General features: G+C 39.2%; 1 protein-coding gene across 1 annotated transcript in view; it reads right to left on the bottom strand.

The window, feature by feature from the left end:
• The window catches only part of UST (uronyl 2-sulfotransferase), a 151,193-nt gene that overhangs the window by 43,631 nt on the left and 80,659 nt on the right, over positions 1 to 26,903 (bottom strand). Inside the window, exon 5 of the mRNA XM_063390366.1 lies at positions 13,397 to 13,550. Coding sequence (XP_063246436.1) covers positions 13,397 to 13,550 — 154 coding nt within the window. The remainder of the gene's footprint in view (positions 1 to 13,396; positions 13,551 to 26,903) is intronic.

Here is a 26,903-nt window from a genome sequence, read left to right as displayed (position 1 = left end):
AAGAATGCCTCAACAACTTGAAGCTAGCATTACACATTGTTTTCAGCAGAGGTCCACAAAAATGGTTTAAACAATATGAAAGTTTAAAAGAGGCTTATTAGAAATGTCAGAGTTCTGTATACTAAATATATAATTGGAAAAAAGAAATCCATAGGCTGAAAGGAAATTAATATCATAATCAATGAGCATTAGGTATTATTGCTTTCCTACATCCCAACAGGACCGAGGTAAAACAAACAAAAGAGATGATTCAATTTTTTTTAATAGGACTTCATCTGACAAGAATTGGGGAGGAAAATGTTTACTTTCTGCGATATAAATCTTAAAAACAGAAGAGTGAAGAGATGGAGAAGGAAAGATATGCCCCACAAATTGAAAAAAAATATTGCAGGCATCAGGAAAGAAATGATTTTAAAAAATTAAGTTTCTCCTAATCTGCACATGTAGCAAAATTTTCACTTAAGAAAACAAGCACTTGCTAGCTAATGCATATTTTATTTCAACATACTTCTCAGTTATAGCTTACACTATCTGCTGTCACGAATTCCAGTTACACAATTCCCTTTTGCTGAAGTTGAAGGGAGAGAAGCTGTATCCAACAGCTCCTGATATGTCCCTGACATAATCCAGTCACACCAAGTACGATCTCCAGCAAAAAAGGAAAAGAAACCTGCTGCTGACCTGTGAACTAAGAAAGAGAAAATATATGATTCATCATACAGTACACATTATAAAATTTTTAAAGTTAGATTTTTGTTTAAACCACAGTACTAACTTTAAAGAAAAAAGTTCCTCATAGTGCCAAGGTCTAAATGTCTTTTATGTCCCCTTTACCTACCCCACTTGTGGTGGCACTTAAACACAAATGGCAGTTGAATGGTGAGAAAACAGCTAGAAGTTTGAGTTGTGGGCTAATTTTATCTTCTTACTAGTCTTCTGCCTAGTGTTGACTGACTTGGAATCTCTCCCTTCATCTCTCAGGGCTAAAATGCAAAAGGAGCTGCAGAGCTGAGAAGAAAATCATACTGCTGCTGCATGTGAGTTCCCTGCTGCTACAACTGGAGATGGTTTCTGCTTTGTTGGCCCTATCTAACTTCCCTAGTTAAAAATCTTACCCTTGCTGAACAGTTCTAATGCTTTTCTGGAAAATTACTAATACTTTGCATTATTCATAGCACTGCCATTCGGAATAGCAGACACAAAACGGAACATATTGATTCAACTTTTCAGTTTGACAAGACTATCACTACACTGACAACACCAAGTATTAAAAACCTCCTAAAATTACAAGGTTCAGAGGCATATATAATGTTCCTATTTGCATTTTTTTAAACTTTTTTAATCTTCAGTCATCTGCTGAAATTATTTTCTACGACTATGAAAAACAAAACCATACTTTCCTCCTTACACCAGAAACCCAGAATGTCTCAATACCCTCATCTCAGGTGATATGGCTTCAAAAGGCTCAGCAAGCAACAGGATCAAGTACAAAATCATGAAGGTTAATAAATCTGTTAGGAAGAGGAAAAGCCATGTAAAACATGCTTCCCCTCCCCCTTTCTATCAAAGACAATCTCTTTGGATTATATTCTGAAGAAACTTTATTTTCCTTCAGCCACTGATGAACACTTGAGTTTTCTTTTTTCCTTTCAAAGGGAACAGAAAATTAATTTTGAAGAAAACAATCTCATTTAACAATCCATCTTCACCATGGAAAGTTTCATATTTGCCACCAGTTAGTGGATTTTTCCCCAAGAAAAAGGAAATTACTCTTGACAAGCTCCGTTATGAATAGTGGCTGGCTTTGCTTGGATCAGAGTTCATAGGAAAAATCTGTGTTCAAGGTAACCTGACTAGACTGTGTTTCAATAACTCACTAATATTTAAGCAGTAGCCAGCTTTGCTGAAACAATGGCAATCCATTTTCCAGAGTCCAGAACAAAAAGCGATCAGCTTAACACCCTTTCTTGGGGTTTTTAGACAGTTTGATTTTGATTTTCTGTAAAGCAACTATATTTACAAGGGATAGAGAAGCTTTGAAAATTCTAGCAAACAAGAAAAAAAAAAAAAAAAAAAAGAAAGCAGTGCTTGGAATAATAGCCAGAAAAAGTGAACACTGCTTTTACTTCAAAGGAGAATTTCACACCTTGTTACACAGGGAATGTATTTTCTCAGCTGACAGAGCAGGTCTGCTGCTTATCCTGAAAGATGGAATTACCATTTCATTCAAGACATGCACCCATCATCCCTGTGATAACTCACAACCATATAATATCATCAGCAAACTGGTGAGGGACATGTATTTTTGAAAAATACTTCAACTTCAAATAGCCATCTTAAGGCAAAAAACCAAGAACACATTTGAAACAGCTGATGCCTGTTTCTTGGGGCTTTTTTTGCCCCACATTTCTTTCTTTAAATAATGTCAAATTACAAGAAAGACAATAAAAATTATTTCCTGGCAGCCGTACCCTTCTTTACTTGACTGATCATTAACGAAAAAAATGGCCAAATGCCCTGAACCTCAACTTAGTGACAACAATTACAGTTTTACGGTTCATCACACTCTGTTCCCTCACATTTTCTCCTGGCAATATTCTCTCATCAAGTTATGAACAATTTCTTTTACTTTTGCTTTTGAATTTGATTAAAATCCACCACAAAAAAGCTGAAGCAATCAGCTTTCTGAAGGACTCCCTCTGACCATCAGTGTCTCTCAGATGTCTTGGGTTATTTCTATTGGGTTTCCAGTTCATTAAAGGGCCAAGATGCCTCAGAGCATGTGATTTGAATCCGTCCTTGTATCAGGGAACAGAAGCCATTAGTCCTTCCATTGCACTAAGCAGCAAAACTTGCCCACTCTTTTGATTGCAGTTACTTATCTGTCTGGCAAAGAATCCAATCTGTCACCTCATTGTCTGAAGTTCCCCATCCTTTCATATTTCTTCAGTTAAAAATGAGAAGGGAGCCTCTGAACTAAAACTATTACTCCAACAGAAGCTACTAGTATGCTGAGAACCTCTCAACACAATCCATTCTTGCAAAGAAAGTCTTTAGGAAAAAGGAAATCAGCGGAGAGGGGAGCGGAGAGGGGAGCGGAGAGGGGAGCGGAGAGGGGAGCGGAGAGGGGAGCGGCAGCCACTTGCCAGGCAGGGCCAAGCAACCAGAGAGAACATTACATTCCATCTGCCAACACAAACCTACGGCATTTGGTTGTTTTTGGAGAAACACAAACACTCATAGGAGCTTACTGAGGAAAACAAAGCAAGAATAAACAGATGGCACGTGATTTTTAGGCAGACTATTCCCCAGTTCAGATCTATTCATTCTGTAATGAGACAGAAACAAAACCTAAATTTGCACCTCTGTCCTTCATCTTCACTGTTCTCCTAAGGGTTCTTTCCCTGCTGGGTGGGCTGGCTGGGAAGAACCTGCCACCTCTCCCCAGTGGGACAAGCAGCCCAGTTGTGTCCCATAGGATATTCAGGCACCCCACGTGTGCCCTGGCTCCACAGACATGAGCCTTGGTGCCAACCAGAAAGCAGCTGGCACACAGTGCTCCAGCATGCCCTGGGGTCCCGGTGAGCTAGGACCAGGATAAGGCACAGGATTTTACTCTGCAGGGTATAATAAACCTTAAAAACATCAGAAAAAGTAGAATAAACTACATCTTGAGTATGTCTGGGCAATGATGTCCCTTTTTTCCACAAAATGCCATCTCTGCTTCTGTATGGTTTCAACATAAACTACTTCAGTCTTAAAAACACAGAATTCACAAGTGCAACCCAGCAATCCTGCAGTCAACAGAAGAGTCCTTGCCACCACCAAAAAATTACACGATAGGAAAATATTTTGTTGTCAACAAACACCTAAGGCTCAGGACAGCTTTGGATGCTTGTATAAAGACATGCCTATCCCTCATCATGTCAGCCACGCACCACGGGCAGGCAGTTCTCCTAATTCTACCGCCCTGCACTCTCCTTGCACCACCTCAAAGCTTCAGCTTTGCTTTAGCTAGGAAGTTCTAGAGATCAGGATCACTGCTTATTTCACTTTGCTGGCAGCTATGACAGCCAGAAAACTTAGGTATAAATCACAAAAAGGAAAGAGGAAGGAGAATGACAGACAAGGAATAAAACAGGCTAATAAATTCAGTTTTATTTTCATGGGTTGTCAGTTCCTGCAGGTTTTGACACCTACAGAGTGAAGTGAGTATCTGACTGCTTGAAATTACATTATCATGCCACAGCCTGAATATATTCAATATGCTGGCAGTAAGAGGAGGGCTGTCTGTGCCCTTCCTCTGTCAGGAGGAGTAAAAGGTTCTGCAGTTTCCTTCCCCATCCTACTGCCAATAAAAGAGTTTTCATTTAACATGGTTAAAGCATAACGCAACAAGGAAAAGAAAACAGGCCTGCTCCTAGCAAGGAGTGTACTTAGGAGGTTTTATAGCATGGTTTTCTAGAGGCAGCTACCATGATTTTATTAGACAAGTCTTCAAAAAAACTGTTAATTAAACATCGTTTCAAAAAGTCTGACTCCTACTCCTAACCACACACGTATACACACACATACATATGATCACATCTTATATTTAATACAGACTATTTGCTGGTCAATGCCTCAGGTCTCTTATTTATGCCATGTACAAACTGTAACTTGAAAAATAATTACTTTAAAATTTGCACTAACAGAAATTGAAAGGATTCTTTTTTTTCTGGACGATAAAACATTCCAGTTTTAAAAAACATTGTATTCCAACTTAAGACAAACGAAGTATCAATCAATAATTAGCTTTACTTAATGACTATTAAACACTGCTTTTGGGTTCATAATGCCGAAAATGCTAGACTATGCACTGAAGATAATATTCATAGCACACACAGATCCTCTTGTTTTCATTCATGTGAAATACTTATTTGTCAGCTAATTATCATTGTTAAGCCATCCCTTATTGGGAATCATGTGTTTTCTGCCTAGATGTGTCTTCCTGTTACTTTCACATTAACAAAGTACATGAGAATTGAAAATGCAAATACTCAACTTGTGGCTTACAAAAATTATCAAACACCTGAAATTCACCCATACTGAAATATCAAAACAAAGAGAATTCACATTTCTGAAAAGCATGCACTGAAAGAAATGTTTTATCCCGCTATTTTAAGGATATTTACATCTTCTCTTCTGGTAGCCCTACTATTACAGTGCACAATGTAAAATTGTGGTTGCAGTTCATACTTTAAATGTATCATAGCTTTTAACGATAAATTTGAGAATAGTCACGACAGTGTTAACAGTTAATAGCTTCAGCATCAGTTTGGAACTTACAAAAAATAATTTGACTGGCAGAGATGTAAGACAACATAGTCTTAGCCACTATGGCATATACCCAAGAACATTCAACTATTTTAAAGTCAAGAAACAACACATTCAACTGGAGATGTCTATAACTGTAACTACCTTATATAAATCACCTAGTATTAGAATACACTTGTAAGCATGTAATTATAAAGTTTGCTTTTGAGTCACCCAGAGCAGAAACCAATTTCAGAAAATCACTACTGGCTATGAGGAACATTTCCCAAACACACAAGACCTTCTTCTGGGTACCCCTGAGGCTTCGGATATTTTCTGATGAAGAGGTGTTGCTTTGGTAATTAACAGCCCTTGAGGTCTATATAGTTGCATTTTTTAATACAGAATATTCAGTTGGAAGGGACTGACAAGGATCTAGGAGGATCATCTACAAGGATGATCTAGTCCTACAAGGATCATCTACAAGGATGATCTAGTCCTACAAGGATCATCTATCCCAACTGCCTGACCTAATCAGGGCAGACCGAATGTTATAGCGTGTTGTTAAGGGCGTTGTACAAATCACTCAAACGTTGACAAGCCTTGGGCATTGACCACCTCTTTAAGAAGCCTGTTCCAGTGCTTGACCACTCCTTCTGTAAAGAAATGTTTCCTTACATATTTCCTTTTTGAATACATCTAAACTTATTCACAACAATGACCAGGCAAGGATTTCCACATCTTAATTACATGTTGGTCAAATTCCCGCATCTTTCTATTTTTTTAATGGATCCAGCAACTACCTATTCCAATTGTAATGTTCTGTTAGTCTTACACTAAAACAGCTCAAAACAATCATCCTTGAGGCCACTTTTTCATGCCTCCCAAAAATCTGTCTTCCCAAATCCTTTCCCTTGTTTATTTCTTCCTCATTTGAAGAGCCCTAACCTTTGTCATTCCTCATATGGAAATTATTTCATCATTGCTCCTTCTCATTTGTGAGTGTTTTCCGGTTCTTTCAATCCCATTTTGGAAATGGGAGGTGTCCTGGTTTAGGGAAAATTTGGGAGGAAATACCCTAGGACAGGAGGTCACAAATGTCAAATCAAAGTAGTCAAGCACAGACACACTGGAGATTTACATACAATGAAGTTCTCTGTATTGCTCTCTATTGCTTTTGGTTTGCCTTTTTTGACTGCTACTGGGAACCAAGCAGATGCTATGGTAGAACCACCCAACACATACAGAAGATCTCACTCCTAACCCTGCAAAAGGCTTGTCAGAGTCCATCAGTTTCTGAAGGACATAAGATTATCCCCTGCAAACTGCTTTCCTGCCTTCACTGAAGGCAAGGCTGGCTTTTGTCCCTGGGCTGCACAAGAATGCTCTTTTCTGTTCTTGTTCAATGATCCAAAAATATATCTCCTGAAAATATAACACAGACATACACTCTTCTCTTATACAGTTTACGTGGCCTTAAAATCTGGCATCAGTATATTAGAATCTTTGTTCTGTAGTTGGGATTTTCCACTCTACAAACAGGATCTTCCTATAGAGCATGTGCAATTGACTCAGACTGCTATTTCCCCAAGCTCCCACAACACATGAATCCCAAAAAACCAACACAAGAGAGAACATCAAGAGCTGTCCTGTATGCACGCTCAGAATGGCACAAATAAAGAACTTTAAGATTCATCATTTTAAATTTAATACGGCAAGGCCCTTTAAAAAAAGATCCTAAGTTCTTACATATACAAATGTCTTAAAAAGCACTTCTGAAACACAGTATATGGTAAGACCCTGTAATAATGTTACATTTAAATAAGATTGTGCAGTTCCTTAAAATCTGCACCAGCCAAAAATTTTCAGACCACTACAACACTGCAAGGAAAAACCCTCACCTTTTTACATTCTGAAACAATATATTGTTGCTATCCTGTATCCTGTCTCCACAAAAAGGAGAATGGCACTACAGAATGATATAATTAAAATAAAAGCATGGTATTAATCTTACATCTTCTATGAATATAAGTATGCATTGTGAACTACATGGATTTTAGTGTTTCAATCTTAACCAATGCTATATTGCATATTTGCTATGTGCAATTGACTCAGACTACTTAATGAAAACAGACTAGGAAGGAATATTTTTCTTGCTTTTGTATAAATGCATAATGCTGCAATGTTTGGGATGCAAACTCCACAGGGGAACATTAAAAAAATATTGGTCTGTAAATTAGTTACTGAAAAGTAAACGTCAGCTATTAAAATATCTCCTTTAATATTATGTTTTATAAGTTGTTTATTCAGTCCCTCCTCCAGCTGAGGTCTGAGTTATCGTTAACTTTGTGGTTCAATAAATTATTAATACAAAATGGGAGACTCTAAAGGGGGAAAATGGTGCTTTAGAGCACACACAATAGATGAAGAACTGCAAAAACGGGCCAGACATTTTGCTGTGAAGAGGTAATGCAGCAAGAGGAACAGCTGGAGACTATTAAAAGCAGTCATTAGAGGGAAGAAGCAGCAAACTGTTCTAATTGGGTCAGCTGACAGGTGGCTGTGCTTCAGCAGTGCTCTCCCAGCCGCAGGGATTGGTGCTACCGTGCGAGCCCCAAAGCAGAGCTGCAGCTGCAGCGCTGCACTGCAGCACGTCCAGTGACCAACTCAAAGCACCTCGGCACCGTGTCCAGCACAGGCAGCGAAAGGGCTGCTGTGCCTGCAGGGGATGGCAGGGAAAACACAGTGCACACAATGTCTGGCCTCTGAACTACAGCTCGGAACACACGAAGTGAAAAACGTTCTTTTAATTTACATCTTTAGCTCCCCAATATCTGGTATGCACTGCACAGACAAAGGCAAATAACTCTAACCTCTGCATGCTCAGAATTCCAGTCTAAACAATGTTAACCAAGTTATCAGAGCCTCTCCGCAATTTCCCAGGTTCAACCAACAGACACTTGTGGTCCCTCTTGTGAGATACTCAACAGGAAAATCAGAGTCATGAACCTCTGCTCCCTCACTGCACCACATCTGCGGGCAGACAGCTCTCTCTCGGCCTTTTTTAACAGAGAAACACTCGTGAGAGTGACCGTCAGAAGATGAAGACGTGGGCTCCATACCACGGTCTCTCCTGGAGGCCACGTCTCTGGCAACTGAAAAGCTTGAAGAAACTCATCTGAAGTCATGAAGTCAACGATGACAACTACTGATGACAATTCATAACGTAATTGTGTGTATGGTATTATGGTACATGCACGGTATTATGCAGATAGACACAGGAAATAATGTAATTGTAATAATGAAATAGTATAATTGGTAAAAGAATATTTTTCATTGTAGATAGAAATTTGAGGATATTAATAATAAAACCAGCTAAATCTATTTAGTGTATATTCTTATATTAATGAAAACCATGGAAAACAAAAGGAAACTCTCAAGATTCAGGATTAAAAAAATGTTCTGTGAAGTTTTATCCATTCACTTTTTTCCATTACTTTGTTTGAAATTTATGAAATAACCTAAACAACATTAGTTTAAGAATTTAGCCATAAAAGCTAACTTTGCAAAAGGAATGCTTTTTTCTTAATTATAAGAAATTTGATGTGAAAGTTCCCTGTCATCATTTGAATTTTACTTCCCTCCTTTGCAGTAATCCTAATATACTTTTAACTATTGTTTTAACATTTCATTCAAAAGACAAAAGAACAGATGCTCCTTTATGGGATCCCTTGCGTGAGTAATGTTTAACATAAATGAGGCTGAATATTGTTAGAATATTTTTAATTTTTGCTGAGAAAAGCATATTTATTTTCAGAGATGAAGTTGAAAAACTATGCAGAGCCACCCAGAGATGTCGTGCAAATGTAACTGATAATTATAATGAAAATTAGAAACATCCTATAGGAAGGTGACAAGTTCTTATCTTACTGAATGATTTTTTTGAATACAAAAATTCTCACTTCTGATACATTAGCTCAGAAATCTTTTACTCGAGTGAGCTAGGAGCCATGGTATTCATGAGCCTAACAGAGATCAGAATCCCATGTAACCAAGATTTCCTGTAATTCAGGCAACAACACACAGCCCATGCTGCTCCACACACTCATTCAGCCTTAGTAGTCTTAGATCAAAGTTTTACCAAGAAACAAAAAAACATGAAAATGCTATCCATGCCTTTTTATAGTTGATGTCTCAAACTGAAGCTGTAACAAATATTAGATAATTACAAACAAACTTCTGGAAGAAAAAAAAATTAATATAAAGCCTTAAAATATTAATAGTAGTCTTTTTTCATCAGGGGTGCTTCCTACCTTCTGCACTTCCAAGCCCTGAAATAAATTGCATCTCATGTATATTTTTCGTTTGCTTGGTACCTGCAGCACTTAGAGCTGCACCAACAAGGGTTTGCTAGCTTTATTGAAGCCTATGTACTCTAAGAACATTAGTTCAACCTAAAACACATTAACTACAACAAATTTAAATTAACTTTTGTGAATTTATCTCATCTTAGAGGACCATAATGTAGGGCTGACAGTCACATCAGTGTGCTTGAGACTTGACTCAAGGTGCTCACCATTAATTACCTCTCTGCCATACTCCACACTACCACGCTGCCACTGTTTATTTTGGGGAAGCTTGGAAGTGATTTCTTCAGGTGACTAACAATAACTCACTCCAGCAGTGAAAGTGCCAGGTCAGGGCAAGGAGTTGGCGGAGCTGGGTAAAAAGTCCCACATTGCAGCAGCTGCCTCTGCTGTATTTGACTCATGTATAAAAGGCTTGTTTTCTATCCTGACTTTCAATTAAATTTTGGTAAACACAAACATTTACCAAAATGTTTAGAACAAATTATCTGACTCCTGAATGAATGGTTGTGTTTCCTGGAACAAAGGCAAAGCCTGAAGCTCTATTCAGAGAAAATTTCAAATGATCAGTGAGTGGCAGAAATTTCTGTCTCTGACCTTTGCAATGCCTACAGCTCAGATTTTTAATGTTAAAAAAAAGCACACAAGGTATTACAAGACTTCAAGGTAGTTTGAGTTTTTTTCAATTCCTTTTTTTTCTTAAGGATCAGAATTGAGGGGAGGGAATGTTTCCATCAAGGGCATCATAACCTGGAGTTCATCAGACACAAAACCTGTCCTTAAAATGCTTTTCCTCCCTTAAGTGCCTGCTTTCTAGAGCAGCTGAGCTCCCACACCTTCACACCGCAGTTTGAGGATGCTGCCCTCAGCTTTTGAAGGGAGATGGCCAGTGCTGGCAGCTGCTGATGAAGATGCCAGAATGGCCTGGAAGGGTTCCCAGTTGCCCACACCACCTTACAAGACATGGGAAGCCAAGAACATAATGGTTGATAAAAGCACAATTAGCCTCTAAGACCAGTTTCCAGATACATATCTTTTGCCTGCAAACGTGTCTCTTCTGGTAAAACACAAAGGTAATATATACAGCTTCTCCAGTCCCTTTCTTAACTCTATAACTGCTACCAACACAAGACTTCTCAAGTACTCCAGCATGAGCTCAGTGTTATGGATCAACCAGGAATTACATGTTTTCCCAGCTGTTGATCTGAGGCATGATGGAAGAAAAAAAGTAAAAGCTCATATTCTCCCGCTGCTTTTGTGTATCTGCTCATGGTCAGGGCACACCTTGTCCCAAAAAACTTAGGTTAAATACTGCAATCAATGTGGAAACAATTTAATATGCTAAATCTAAGTTTATCCTTAAATAGTCCCCTGTAAAGAAAGAGTAATGTTTCATGGCGAGTTTTGCATTTAAAAGAATATTAAGGAAGAATTGCAAAAGCTATGAGATCTGCAATGAGGCCACCCATCACTCCTGTGCTGAAGTGGCATACTGGCAAATGCTCAGAGGTAAAACCAGCTGCTTACTTTCTTCACAGCTAGATCTGAGAATTGATTTTGCAGATTTCTGAAGCTGTAATTCCAAAATCCCCAATACCTGAATTTTAAGAAAAATGCCAGCTGATTTTCTTGCACCACTGAGGAAAAGATTAAAATGCAGGCATGCAATATATGATGTGGTTGAATAGCTCAAGCATTAAAAATGCTGAACATTCAGAATGAGTGGCTTTCATGAAAATTAATTTCACTGGCAAGTGGCCTATATGTTACTGTCATTCTCCCTGAGCAGTGCAAGTGACTGCCAAAGTCTGCCAAGAAGGGATGGAAAACAGGTTCCAAATTTTTTTACAGGATTCTAACATTGACTTATCAACAGAGAAAATGAAAATGCCAAAATAGTTTTTATTAAGGATGCTAATGGCGCCTCAGATCAAAAAACTGTGATTTGAACAAAATGATTACTGACCTTAGTCAGATATTTTTTATTTCTTTCTCATTATAGCATTTGTACTGATCTGTGTATGCATAGATATCTGCATATGCATATAAATAATTAACTTCTTAAAGAACATACCAATGCCAATGAAAATGCAAGGTAATTTCCATTAGATTTTAAACCAAGACAACATGAATCTGATCTATTCGTTTCAGTTCTGCTTGAAGTAAGATTTCACTGGCTATATATATCATGTCTTAAGCTGCACAGTCAGTACCGAAGTAATACCAGGTTTTAGAGTCACTCGTAAGAGACGCCAATCACTGCACTTCAAATGAGAAGGCACTCAAAGTACAGACTCTACCACTCAGTCAACATTTCAAAAAAAGAAAATGTAGTAGTGTTATAAAGTTTGTACTAAAATCTCCACCTCTCATTAATTTCCTCAACCCTCTTGTCCCATTCAGAGATGATGAAACCTAAGTCCATGCCCACACAACATTCACACATGCAAAACCTTCCAGCTCTGCACACCAGGAGGTCAAGACCCACTGAGTTGACATAGGGACCCTCTTTGGGATCTCTAGGCACACAGCAAATCAGAAACCCTTCACACTTTATACCTGCATATGAGGTGTCATTAAATTTAAGGCTATTAGACAGTTACACTGATACCTCCCCCTTCAATTACTCATAATGTACAAGCTTGTCTGTTCACAGGGCTCTGCATAACAAACAACAGAACACAAAAGAAAAAAACCCCAGCCCTCCTTGGATTCATCTAACTTCAGCTAGGGGTGAAAGGTGTGTGGCAGTTGTTCAGAGCTGTGTTCTCCATGGCTCATCACACATGATGTACTCTACTGCCTCTTCAAAATCTCATACAAACATCCTCTCTTTCTTCTCCAAAACCCACAGACATATCTTGTTTTGACATTATGTCTGGTCTGCAACATTTCATAGCAGACCATCAAGCTGTCCTGCCACTGCTGTTTCACTGAACTCTCTGCAGAGTCAAGTATGCCTGAAGTCTGAGTCCAATCAGACTGGATGTCTATTACAGAGAGGGCAAGAAGTAATTCCACCATTTTGCCTTTTTTGAGAGGTGTCTGTTTACATGAAAAGAGATAAATATAAACCAAACTAGCCATCTCCCTTCTTATTTATTATTCATTCAACACCTACTGCCACAGGACTTTGGTATGCAACAAAAGCTGGCAGGTGTTACAACAGTTCAGCAATTGTACAAATTTAAAGCTTATTATGAATAGCTGATTCAGCATTATTGCCATCATCTTAACCCAAAAAAGACAAAAGGTAACAAAACCAAAGCAAGAACTGAGATTAGAGCCCTGGTGTAAAGAACATTACAAACAACTTAGCAGCAAGAACATGAGACACTTGAGCTCCCTGAATTGTTCTGTTTCTCAATTTTCCTCTGAGGCTGCACAGTTACAGATACAGTCTGAACCTAAAAACTTGCCTCTGAATATTCACAGTGGTAAATATAGGGACAATTATTATATTACTATGCAGTGCAAATCCACCTCAGTGAAAGAACCGTAATTCAATGGTGGAAATCTGGAATTTGCTGTCAGCTTATTCAAGATCAAACTGAATTCATAGGCAACACTCTACATAGTAAAGCTGAGCAAACTAAGGACCAGGCAAGAAAAGACGGGAAAAACACAAGACAGAAGGTGCCTCTGTCTCCCACTTTTCACACATTCAGTTTGAATAACAGCATTACATAGCAATGATGGGAAATTGGTGATCAAAACCTTTTATTTAAACATACCAGGTATCTTTCCTCCTGCCTCATGTTGGGGGTACGGATCAAGTGATTCTGTTCTCCTCTCCAGTCTCCAAAACGTCGAAAAAAATAATTGGATAGGAATCGGTTGACAGGATCTCTAATAATATTGATGTACACGGGCTGGTCTCCTCCAAACCTGGTGGGAAGAAAAATGGGTGAATCTCATCACAGGATTCCATACAGACACGGATCTATTGTCTCTCACCTGAATGCTTTCAAATCACTTCCTACAGAAATTCAGAGCTTTCACAAGGTGAGGAATGAAACTGAGAATCTTACAACTAGGTTCTAAATCTTTGTAAATGCATGTACGATCTCTTTAGGGTGAACAGTAAATATGGAATCACACTAAGCTATATGCATACTACAAACATTTTTTACATTGTATCAACAGTTTTGCTTCTTGAGTTCTCTCCTTGCTGTTTTCAGATGAAGAACTTTCTGCAGATGAATCAGAGAATGAGCAATTCTTCTCAACACACTTCCTATCCAGGCAGTCATGTCAGAACAGGCAGCACCCAACAGTAACTGCTGTAAGGCAGCCTTGGATCACCTTTGCCTGTACAGCAAGTGTAGTTAATGTGCAAAGGATTTTCAGCTTACTTTGAAAGCTTTTTTCCAAAGGCTTCCTCTGGATGAACTGACAGATATGCATGGTATTTCCAACTTTTTATTTGCTGGAACTTGTGCAGAACCTCATTCCCGCACCCCCAGCCTGCACTACTGGCTCTATTTGAGGTTATTTTATCGTTACACAATACCCTATCCCTGTACTGCACTTCATGAACTTTTTTTTTTTTTTTAAATCAATATGAAAATTCTTGCTTCAAAAAAGAAATTAGGTATCAATCTCAAGTACATGCAAGTCCAAGGAAAAGGAAAGGGTAACACCAGCTATCTACAACCTCGAGATGAGAAGATAAACCAGAGCAACCTCACCACCTTGACTTTACCCTCTTGTATGTCTCCTCCTGGTGCTAAGTGACAAACATCTTTAATTCAATAGCTGGGACACCAAAAGAGGAAAGGAGGAAAAGGAAGCTTAGGAAGGTTTGTGACTACTCTGTGCTTTCAGAACGTTAAAATACTGACTGCATATGTTAGATCATCACACAACATCAGGACAGCAGGCCTGATGGGAAGAAAAAAGGGAAAGCTGCTTATACTGTTCCATGGTCAAAATGAAAAAATGGACATTCATGGAACAGACTTACGGCCTACAAATTCTGTGAGAAAAAGAATAAAATAAACCCTCCCTGGACTGAGAAGTCCATAGAATAAATTCAACTTGGAATTTTCCTCACTTAAGAACATGGATTATGCTCCTCCTTTCTGTTTCCCCAATTTAGGTGAACAATTATCACTTAAGCACTAGCTTACACTTTATTTTTGGGAGCTTGAGGACATAGCCATATTTAAGTATTTAAATGCTAGTCTGATGATTTTCTGAGTCACAATTTATATAATTTCTTCTAAAATGTAAAATACTGGATTGAAAGAGAAAAAACGGAAGACACCCTTTAAATTAAAAAACCCTCTCAGCTTCTCCTCAACTTTTGAGGAGATGAATAATTGAATTTGTATAATAAAAGATATGGGGTTCTCATAAATATTAAAGAGGCAGCAAGATTGTTTAAGATTATGAATTCTAGTAAGGACAAAAGAAAAATCTCAGAGTCTAAACCTGATTTTTATTCTGCATAGTTCCCCAGACTCCTAAATACCATCTGCAAAGGCTTGCATCATGAGTAACTACGCCTATCAGTAATCTCATTGACCTCCGTATTGCAGGATCACTACCATAATTTGAAATTGCACAGACAGCATAAAATTTTAAAACAATCCAATTAAAAAGGCATATGCTCCTTGCTTCCTGATTAGTGCACAACCCAGTTTGGACATGGATGTGCAAGTGAAATATCCTAAATTTAGTACCCTGGATTATTCTCTGAGCTTATCTTTGCTGCTTTTTATCTTTTTCCAGAAATAAAACCTACATTTTTTAAAAAAAGGTATTCCTGCAAATACCATGGGACAATGTGGGCATAAAACTCTGACAACATTTACTCAAATAGAAAGCTTTGAGTGGATGTCTTGGCCTGGTAGTTTTGAAAACTAAACTTTTCATGTGAAATTGCTAGAAAGAATAGATTGCATCTAAATTACTGAACACATTATCTTCCTGCTGCTTGATACAGACAGCAATAATTAAAAGACAGAGGTAAGTGGAGAAGGGCAAAGAGGAAGCAGTACAGACAGTAAGAAGTGATGACAGCAGCAAGCTGTCTTAAGATAAAGAAAAAAAATATCACAAGATTCACAGAAGCAAGAGAGCAGGGATGTCCTGCCCTAGGTTTTGTAGATGATGTTAAACCTAAATGCTCATCAGAAGAGTGAAAAAGGAAAATCAGACAGCTAATAGCTGCCTTGATAGAAATTTTCAATACACATTGTCTTTTCTGAAGTAAAAAGAGAGGTGAGATTGCATAACCAACTCACCATATTCCCAGAGTCTATCCTTTTGCTGGTAAGGTCATGTTTCTGAACATGAAAACAGTAAAGTCAGGACCAAAAGCCCTGAGAAAAGAGGTTCACAGAAGTTCATTCATCCTAAGAGGACAGCTGAGACTGGAGGTCCCTCTTTCACAAATGCTACAGAGGAATTTCCATTTCCAAAATGGAGATTGTGCATGCTCCCCACCTCCCCAAACACAGGACAGCTCAAATTTCTGAATTTCAGCACAATGTAACCAGCTGCTAAACACCCAGCTGTGGGTTGCTTCACCAGGCAACACGCAAGGAATTATTAGGAAAATCAAGTCTGTTCTGGTCCTTATTCAAATGTGCATTTTTTTTAAACATAGTTTACAATACTTTGAATTCCAACCATTTGTTTCTATGGACTATACTCAGAGTCTTTTATAGAAGCTAAGCAGCACTCACATAGCATAAAAAATCCTAACGGTTAAAAAAAAATCAATTACCTTAAGTTATATAGAGAAGAAAAGGGCAAATAAATTCTCCATTTGTTCAAGTATGTTCTGCATATTTTTAGATACCTATCAATCACAACACATTAAATGCTCTCTTGAGTGCAACTTTTCAGATTAACAACACCCACATGAAAGTGCTCTAGCAAAAAAATAGACATGTGCTCTCATGGTACATCACATCACCTTATTTGCACTTGAACACCTATTGTGAAGGATTCAAAATGGGACATGCTTATACTTTCTAGGCCCGAGTAGCCAACTTACCTTCTCCGAGTGGGATTGTGATTGGATCCCGCAAGATGAAGTTGCACGAATATTCCCTTCTCCAGCAGCACATCGGTGCGACTGGGAAGAGTGGGTCAGGGTACCACTCCCCACAACACTCTTCCTGCACTTAATGTCTCCTGATTTATTTTATTTACGCAGTAAATCCCATTAGTTTTAATTGATCTGGTGCTGAAGGGATATTTTTGGAGTCCTCATCAAAAAATAAAACTATCTGCAAGCTTCAATCGATGATATTTAGCTTCATTAATAATATATTCCCTTATGTCTTTTTTAATAAAAGCAAAATAAAAAAACATAAAACCTGAAAAGTATGTGAGCTTGCCCCTTCACATTTCTGATGAATTCCAATTTTATTATTTATATGACCAAAATCTTAATTTAAGACCATTTACAAACCCCTTGCAAGTCAGGGGGATAAAAAAAAATCAACAGAAGTGATTTGCTTGGCTTTAAAATGGAGGCTCTCTTAGCTCCTATTATTTTTCATTTCACTTCAGGAGGCTGCTGCCTTTGCATTTAATACAAAACTCTTTACCCAAGCAGAAGATGGTTTCTTCATCCTTGCAGGCAAAGCACAATCCCTCAAGGAAAAGATGACTCCTGATCTATTCTCTGTTGTAACCTTGTCTGCCTCTAAACATACACTGTTTCCTCTTAAACAAACAGGGTGGTTGCGAGAAATTCAATATAATGGAAGCAAACAAGAACCAACAGCCACACTGGGAACAAACATATTGTGTCCTTCTCATAAAGGAAGCACAATTTTTACAGTGTCATACAACTGATAATCACACACTGAGAGTAGAATTGCCCAGCCATCTTTACTCATCAGTTATGCTAGAGCTCCATTACCTGCCCTGCAGCACAGCTTCACAGGGAGGTCATGTAAAAGCACTAGCATAGAACCTTCAGCCTTTTTAGGAATTAAATAAGATGCAGTTACTTCAACATTTATCTTGTGAAAAAGGTATTTTGAAATATAAGTTTTCTTAACATCTTGCATCAGCATGAACTTGTGGCAAAGCAATCCCCTGCACACAAGGCACCAGGCAATTCTGGGATGCTCCACCGGTCCTCCTCAAGGATGAGCTGCAAAGAGGAATGGGCTGAGGTACTGCCTGCCTAGGAGTAGGTGGTACTGCCAGCCTCCATAATGAAGAACTTATCTTCCTGCTCTTGCCTGTAGTGCCTCTCCTGCAGCCTTCACCCTCATGCTGTGGTCATGTTTTCAATCTTTTTTTTTGGAACTGGGGAGTTGATATAGGGCATTTCTCTACTGATACACCTATGTCACCTACACAGTTATTTCAGTCATAATAAAACTGGCACAGCTGAACTGGTACAAGGACTATGTAGAGCAGACTTCAGTTAAAAACTTTGGCTTCATGAGGCCTTTTTCCTTTCTTTCAGAGTACTCCCCAGCAAGCTGAACTAATAGTTATGCCAGTCTGCTTTTTTGTTATTGCTCTCTAGTTTATCCCTGACACAAAACAAGCAATGCAGAGAGGTGATGTAATTATCATCCCTGGAAGCATTCAAAAAACATGCAGATGCAGCACTTAGGGACGTGGTTTAGCGGTGGACTTGGCAGTGTAGGTTAACAGTTGGACTTGATAACCTTAGCAGTCTTTTCCAACCTTAACAGATTCTATGAAATAAGTATTTTCATTTCAAAACTGCATTTTTGACTGGACAGCCCTTCAATAGGAGGTGTGTGCAGGGATACAAAATGCCCAGTGGTTCAAAGTTAACAGTAAAATAGCACACACCCCTCATCAATCACCCTCCTTTCTGGACCTGAGATTTCAAAAGTAGAAATTTCAGTTTCTGAAGTGATGTGTCTGGGTCATGTCACTGTAAAATTACACCCCAGTTCTTTGCGAATTGCTTAGTAAGCTGTCTCAGATCAGTGAATGGCTAAAAGATAACACTGTAAAGCTTTGTATTTCTCTATTTCACCATCTTGTAAATCTACCAGAATATTTTAGGTTTAATTTTGTCAGTCATGCGTACTAAACAGTGAGGGTCTTTTTTTTTTACCCCATACTTCTCATTCTCTTGAGGACATTGAAGTAGTTTAATATGTAAATTCAGAATGAACAGCACCAACGTGGATAAGTATCCTGCATGGGTCCCAAGTAAAGGCAATACTAATTATGTTTTCATTTATGTAATGCAAAGTTACAGTTGGAAACAAGTAAGAGAATAAACTCTAACTCTCAATAAAAGACTTAATAGCAGCTAAACTCTCATTAATTAAAATCACCAAATTCAGATACCCTGTATTTAAGACTTTCTTCCACAGGTCTGGCTCAGGATCTCTCTGGGCCTTTGATTAATGTTTCATTTTAATTCAGAGATGCAAATGTTGTGCATTATATAGAAGAATATAAAAACTAATTACAAAGTATTACAATAAATTTCCTGCAAATAGTAGAATAGCTGATACAGCTCTTTGAAAGTATTAAATCAACAAACATGATAGGTAGAAAAGATATATTTTCAAAATTGAACAAGACTACAGATTTGGTTGAGGTGGTTACATTCGCATAAAATCTTGGGGCTCAACTTCTTAGGAAGGTTATTATGCAAAGGATGCTGCAATGTACTCAGCACTGCATATTCAGCTTCCCGTATGAATACATTTATCAGGGGGAGTATGGTGACTCCAGCCGTCCTGTGGAAATGGCTGATGCAGGGAGCAACTCAATCTTAGGAGTGCCCATATGGAAACTGAAACACAGCAAACTGGTTTTTGTTATACACAGTCAACTGTGTATAACAACAAAAAAACCCAACAACATTGTAACTGGACAGTATATATCATGTATGCAATCCGTATAATATAAAAATCAATGTAAGTGAAAGTTCTAACATGGCTGCCCTGTCACAGATGTGCAAATCTACTGTCAGAGAGGGACTGTGCACATCGCTCCGCTTGAGGATTTGAACCTACACAGTCTAACGTGATAATCTGTCATTCAGAAACTATGTGCAAAGTGATAATATTTTCAGAAAAGAAAGACTAATGAAGGGAGTGGTTTGCTGGTAAAGAGCCACTTGAGCTACCAGCCAAGAAAGACAAAACATTTTGCACTGAAGCATGGCAAATGAAACCCAAAGCATCTACAACCTGAAGCAGGGCATATTCACAGGGAAGGAGTAGTTCTTCAGGTAAGGACATGCCTATTTCCACATATTATCAGCAGTGTGGGAGACCTTACAGACCAGAATAATCCTAGTTTCCCTTTTTCTGAGAAGCAGGAGGAGAGAGGAGCAAAGACCTGACACAGCACTCATGTGACCATTCAGAGTCCATTTCCAGAAAAACATGAACAAAGTTCAGTGCAGCATCACAAAAATGATGAAAAAAATTAAGCTTCAAAGAGAATGAGAAAGAAAAAATACAGAGAAGGCTGGGAGTTGACTGCATGACAGTGTGTAAGAAATTACACAAGTGAAGAATTTGATGATTCTTTACATAGTGGACAAATGCACTCTGAGATTCAAGGAAAAGGAACCAATTGGACTTCTCAGAAAAATTAGGAGGAAAAATAACTCATAATTTACTATCTGAGAGAACCATTCACTATTGAAAGAATTTATCAAGTGCAGAAGATTCTCTATTACTGGTGATTTAGAATCAAGACTTCCATTTCCTTCCTGAAAGAGGGAAGTTTTAGGTTTAAACTTATATATCAAGGGTAAAAAAAGCTTCAAAATCACTCAGAACTGTCACCATCCATCTTTTTGCCTGAAGGCAGGATCAGCTATGCAATTGCCACTACCAGCTTCAAAATCCTGAAGTATCATCTATTCTGTTGCTTTGCTGTCCTTGCTGTTCTAACCTTTTCCTAAAGGTCTGATCTAGGACTCCATACAGTTCAAGTTCATCATTTGTGTTATCTTCACTCATTAAGAACTGCATTTAGAATTGCATTCCTTTATCTCTGCAGAACCTTTTAAATTAAAAAAAAAAAATCAAATGTTATGATGGTCCCTTTTTTCCCCAGTCTTCTCTGTTTGCTTTTTGTTTCCTGTGATTTTAGGTAAATTTTTAAAATCTCTGATCATTTCTCTTATTCTCTTTTGGACTCCTCTAGACTAATCATCATACTTCTTAAATCAACTTACTCCCAAAACTGGTAATTTGCAGTGTGAATATGAGCATGGAAGCTGAAAAACAGCAAAAATGGTAATTGAGGAGCTATGCCTGACCCCACCTTCATTAACTAGATTTCAAGCAACAATCACTATTCTGAGAATATCATGTTATGAGCTGAAAGAAAGATAAAAAGTCCATTGTGCAAAGAACACAGGAAAACTAGAGGAAAAAATTCTGTATTAATTGATCTTAAAATCTGTGGGAAAACTCACCAAAAGAAATGCTTAAAAAAACCCAAAAAACCCTGCTTAGATCACATAAAGGTCAAACTGCACATTAGATTTGTGCTTAGCTTTCCATCAAGTCACAGTTAAAAAACATCAGTACACACTCACATAATTAAAAAAAAAGTAGTATAAAAAAGGAAAAAATATGTAGGAGGGATTACAGCACCATGTGGCCATTCATGAAATGTGTACTTTACAAGGCAGACCTCACATGATGGTAGAAAGTGTTTCATGATGTGTTAGCAAAAAGTACAGATTATAATGAACACACATAAAGACACACTGTTAAGGCCATGCACATGAGTTTACCTGACATTTCCCTACTTTTAACAGCTTACCCAGAGGGTAATTTTTTTTTTGCTACCATATCTTTAATGACATTTCCCTAAGTGTGTATTTTTTTAAGGGAGAAAAAAATCCACCAACATAAAATTACTTTAAAAGATAATCTTAGGCTGCAATCAGTGTTTCAAGACGATGATTCAAGGAGGCATTCAAAGAGCCCAATCCCTCCCACAGCTGAGCTGTTCAGTGTCAGTGCTGCCCCAACTACTGCTCTTTGTATAAAGTACACCTGAGCTTGCATTCAAAGGTCATGGATATTGAGCTGCTTGTTATGTCAGCTCCATGCATTTGCCCACCACACTCTTTTCAAATGCTAGTGGAGCATGGTTAACGCACATAATAGGCGTGTTCTATAAAACATGAACACGCTGTGTGGCATTCATTACTTGTTCCAAAGAAAAGAAGAAACAATAATCCTCAAATTACTAAAAAATCTGGGTGTTGTGACAAAAATTGCATCACTCTAAGACAATGAAAATGGCATCACAGACTCACTCTGATTTTACTGACCTCCAGTCAGTCTACAAAAAAAAGTGAAATTCTATTTCCAAATCAACAGACCAAAGATATACACACGTAGGTTAAGTCACTGCAGAGCAAGATGTTTATTGCCAAAAATGGATCGTAAATGTATCATCCAACCCTTCTAAATTATCAACAAGCTAACATGCAAGGCTTCCAAACACAAGATGCCAGCACAGAATGCGCTTCAGCTCTCAAACACGAAGCTGTCTCACATGACAGTTAATTCATCAAGAGTTACCTCCTTTTTGTTTGTTAGCTATAGACACATTTTGAAAGAACAAGGGAATGGTGTAATGTCAAAGTGCTATGTTAAAACACAATTTTAGAGCTGCTTCTGCATGAGAAAAAACACAGAACCAATGACTAACAGAAAGTCTCAGCAACATACAGAAATCAATTTTCGTTTGGGCTCATCCAGACTGAATTTCTCCGTCCAAGCCTGCCTTCATACAGCATGTGATTTATTGCTACCCATAGGTCAGAATTCAGATCAGAGTAGAAGGAAAATCACCAACCTGACCAGCACTGCTGCATGTGACACTGCTGCTACAGCAGCCAAATTTATTCATTTTTATTAGTTAGTGTTGGCCATTGTTTATGTGCAAAAAAAAATAAAAAAAAAAAATTTCAGCAATGCCGATACAGACTGTCTACCAAAAAAGGCTTGTTTCAAGAAAAACAAGAACTTTACACATGAACTCTGCTAATGAAAAACAGAAAACTGGAAATATTTCTTATGTTGATTCTAGGGACTAAAGGCAAGCTCTTTCCCAGGCAGAAGACCCAACAGATCTTTCTCTCCCCCCCCCAAACCTGTCTCCCCACACCTCTCACATTGAGCAAGGACACAACAGAGCTGGTGCTGTCATCCAAGCAGGGCACAGGGAGGTGACTGCTGGCTGTGGCCGAGCAGAAGGTCCACCAGCTCTGTTTTGCACAGCTTTCCCTCTAGCAGATGTCCCTGAAGTGTGGTTGTCTCAGAGTGCTCTAGTGACCCTCTCAATGTGATTTCAAAGTGGCCAACAAGTTCAGAAATTATTTAGGAATTTGGGAGGGGAGAGGATGGAAAGACAGACTGAACACCTGGAACTGCTGCAGGGCTCTTATTTCTTTAGAAACTTATGCCAAAAGTGAAGTGTTGTCCCCTCCCCTCAAGCACACGCACACATATGCTAAATGCACATCTAAGATATTAAAAACTGCAGCTGAAAGGAGGAAGGGGGCAGCAGCCTGGCAGCACAGAAAGGATGACTCCTGACACAGTAGTGCTGGGTGATAATTCATCCCAGCTCTGAACAAGTAAGATATACTCAAATGAATTATAAGGGCTAATTACACTGTTAAATTAAATAGAATCAGTGCTTTATCTCTGCATCTCCTTAGCACATCATGGGAAATTTTAAAGGAGCGAATTCCTCAGTGACCTATAGCCACTGCAGAAAGTAAAGAATTCACGGCTCCAGTGAGACATGAAAAAGCCTGTTGCACTTTCTGGGTGGTTGCTTTAATGCTTCTCCTGTCTCTGACTTCAGCCTGCCCTGATCAGGCAGCCTTCAAACAGAGACACGTCATTAGGTTTTTACACACTCACCTACAACATGCACTTACCCCAAGACAGGAAGGGATGCCCAAGCTCCCTGCTCTGCTGAACTGGGGTCTGTAAGTGCATGCCCCGAAGGTAACAGTTTGATGCTGGAGAGAGACACACTGCCTTCCCGTGACCAAAAATGAAGTTGTGCAATTCTCCACATCCCTGACTAATCTTACCCAAAATCATGGCCTGGCCACCTGCCTCTGCATTTCTGCAAATGCTCTCCCCACTTCTCTGAAATCTCTGACACTTGGAGCACTCACCAAGCATCTGGAGTCACTGCCTAAAGACTGGTACAGTTAATTCAGCACATTACTGAGAAATCAAAGGGGGCTTTTCCACAAACTTGAAGCTTCTTCCTGATTCATTTTTTCTCGGACTAAATAGATGACAACAGGCACAGTGAAAAAATTGCAGCTATTCTGAAATAGCTCTTTATCTCTCTGCAGGTTATTCAGATTCTTCACAGCTTCTGCACTCCAACACTGTACTGCCTGAAGTGACCAGCAACAGCTGGAGTCTCAGCAAATGTATCAACATATAAATCTTTACCTGCTTAGTGACATTATATAATATTTGCTCCTGATTAACACTTTGGATTTTTCCCAGCAACATTAGCATATAAACTTCAAATCAGAAAAGGACACTAAAAACCCCAAACCCACAAAAAACCAGCACCACTTTCTACAAAAGAAACAGTATTGAAATGGACTGGATGGAGTAGCCACCCTCCAGAAGCATGGGGTCATCTCCTAAAGCTAGCCACAACTGCACTGCATAGACTGGGAACAGAAGCTGCAAAACACTTTCAATAAAAGCTTTCTCTGTGACAAGGGCTATGTAGAAATTCACTAACATGAAAGAAGAAGAAAGTTTTTTATCTTCTGTTTGAAGCTGGAATTAATTAGTTATGTCTGTAAAAATTCACATAAAATTTGCTTTCATGTGTCCTTTTAAGATTTATCTTTTTGTCTGTCTCTTTACACCATTTCAGATTGAAAAAAGATAGTACTGAATCAAAAGATGAAGATCCAGGAGAGTAAAAGGGGATTCATTTACTCAGCTGAACCAACAGGCATTCTTAAAAAATTGTTTAAGAATGAGGAGAAAATGGCCTTGGCAGGCATTCAGGTCAGGATAAGATTTTCAAGTTTTAGAACTTTGTTCAGCAGAACTAACAGTGCTTCAGAAACATGCATGTACTCAAACTCACCACTGAAGGCTTAGCTCACTTCCACTGGAGATTTATTCTGGAAAGAAGATATAGCCTTTTTTTGTTTTCATTTGGAAACAATCATAAGTAAATGCTGTGATGCTTTTCTGAATAATCAGAGAGCTTTCAAGTGCTGACAGGTTTATAAGCGGGTACAGAGCACAAAGGCAGAAAATTCAACTGATTTGTCATTGCTGCTATTCACATCAGAAATATTAAAAAAATACCCCAAATCAACAAGTTTATTGCTTTACTACTGTTTGGGAAGCTGAGAAGTACTTACAAGGATAAGGAAAAGGTTGAGGCATTTAATGCCTTCTTTGCCTCAGGCTTAAATAAAAAGGCTAGTTATTTTTGGGGTACCCTGCCCCAAGCTGGAAGACACAGACAAGGAAAGAAATCCCCTTCATTCAATGAGCACCTACACCAGTTAGCTACACACAGGTCTATGGGGCAGATGGGACCTCCCCAAGGGTACAGAAGGAGATGGCAGAAGTGCTCACTGAGCCCCTTTCCATCACTCACCAGCAGTACTGCACAAGCAGGGAGGTCGGTCCCTGTTACTGAAGTCAGCAAACGTGAGGCCCATCTACAAGAAGGGCTGGAAGGAGACTCCAGGGAAGCACAGGCATGCCAGCATGCTTGACCTCGGGCCAGGGAAGGTTGTAGAACAGATGATCCTGAGTGCCATCATGTGGCACACGCAAAACAACCAGGGCAACAGGCCCTGCCACCTTGGGTTTGTGAAAGGCAGGTCCAGCTTAGCCAACCTGACCTACTCCTATGACAAGATGACCTGCTCAGTGGGTGAGGGCAAGACTGTGGATGTTGTCTGCCTAGACTTCAGTTAAAGCCTGTGGCAGTTTCCTAGAGCATTCTCCCAGAAAAACTGGATACTTATGGCTTTGATGGGTGCACTGTTTGCTGGGTGAAAAACTGGCTGAGCCCAGGAATGGTGGTGAATGGAGTTACATTCATCTGGCAGCCAGTCACGGGTGGTGTCACCCAGGGCTCAGTATGGGGCCAGAGCTGTTTAACAGCTTTAATAATGATCTGGATGAGGGGATCAAGTGCACCCTCAGACAACACCAAGTTGGACAGGAGAGTTGCTCTGCTGGAGGACTCTGCTTCTGCTGTAGGAAGGCTCTGCAGAGGACTCTGGGCAGGCTGGATTGATGGGCAATAGAAGGCTCAACAAGGCCAGGTGCCAGGTCCTGCACTTGTGTCACAACAAGCCCAAGCAGCACTACAGGCTGGGGGCAGGGTGCCTGGAAAGCTGCTTGGTATTAAAGGACCTGGGGGTGCTGGTCAACAGCTGCCAAACATGAGCCAGTGTGTGCCCAGGTGGCCACAGCCAGTGGGATCCTGGCCTCAGCAACAGTGTGGCCAGCAGGACAAGGGCTGTCATCTTCCCCTCTTTTCAGTTCAGGTGAGGCCACACCTCAGTTCAGTTGTGGGCCTCGCACTACAAGAAGGACATTGAGGTGCTGGAGTGTGTCCAGAGAAGGGCAACAGAGCTGGTGAAGAGTCCAGACAATAAGTCACACGAGAAGTGGCTGAGGGAGCTGGGGTTGTTTCCTCTGGAGAAAAGGAGGTTCAGGGAAAACCTTACTGCTCTACAACTATCTGAAAGGAGGTTTCCAACCAGGTAGGGGTTGGTCTCTTCTACCAAGTAACAAGTGACCAGGCAAGAGGAAACAGCCTCAACTTGCACCAGGGAGGTTTAGACTGGATGTTCAGAAAAATTTTTTCATGGAAAAGGTTGTCAGGCATTGGAACAAGCTGTCTGGGGTGATTGAGCCCACATCCCTGGAGGTGTTAAAAAGACATGCAGATGTGGCAGTTAGGGACATGGTTTAGTGGCAGATTTGGCAGTACTGTGTTAACAATTGGACCCGATGATCTTAAGGATCTTTTCAGCCCTAAATGATTCTACATTTTTATTTTAAGCCAAAGCAAATCAGATTCACATTTTCCATGACTCTGCTTACATTTTCTCTACTTCTCTAGTACCTTGGTGATATGCTCTAGAAGAAGAAGAAGAAGAAGAGCTGAAAGAGAAACTACAAATCATTTTATATATCTTATGTAACTCTTTTGTATTTTCACAGCTTTTTATTGCCAGAAAAAGGTAAATACGTT

This window comes from Prinia subflava, chromosome 2, assembly GCF_021018805.1.
Source record: "Prinia subflava isolate CZ2003 ecotype Zambia chromosome 2, Cam_Psub_1.2, whole genome shotgun sequence".
Taxonomy (NCBI): Eukaryota; Metazoa; Chordata; class Aves; order Passeriformes; family Cisticolidae; genus Prinia; species Prinia subflava.
The sequence above is the reverse complement of the archived record's forward strand: the minus strand, read 5'-3'. Positions and strand labels throughout refer to the sequence as shown.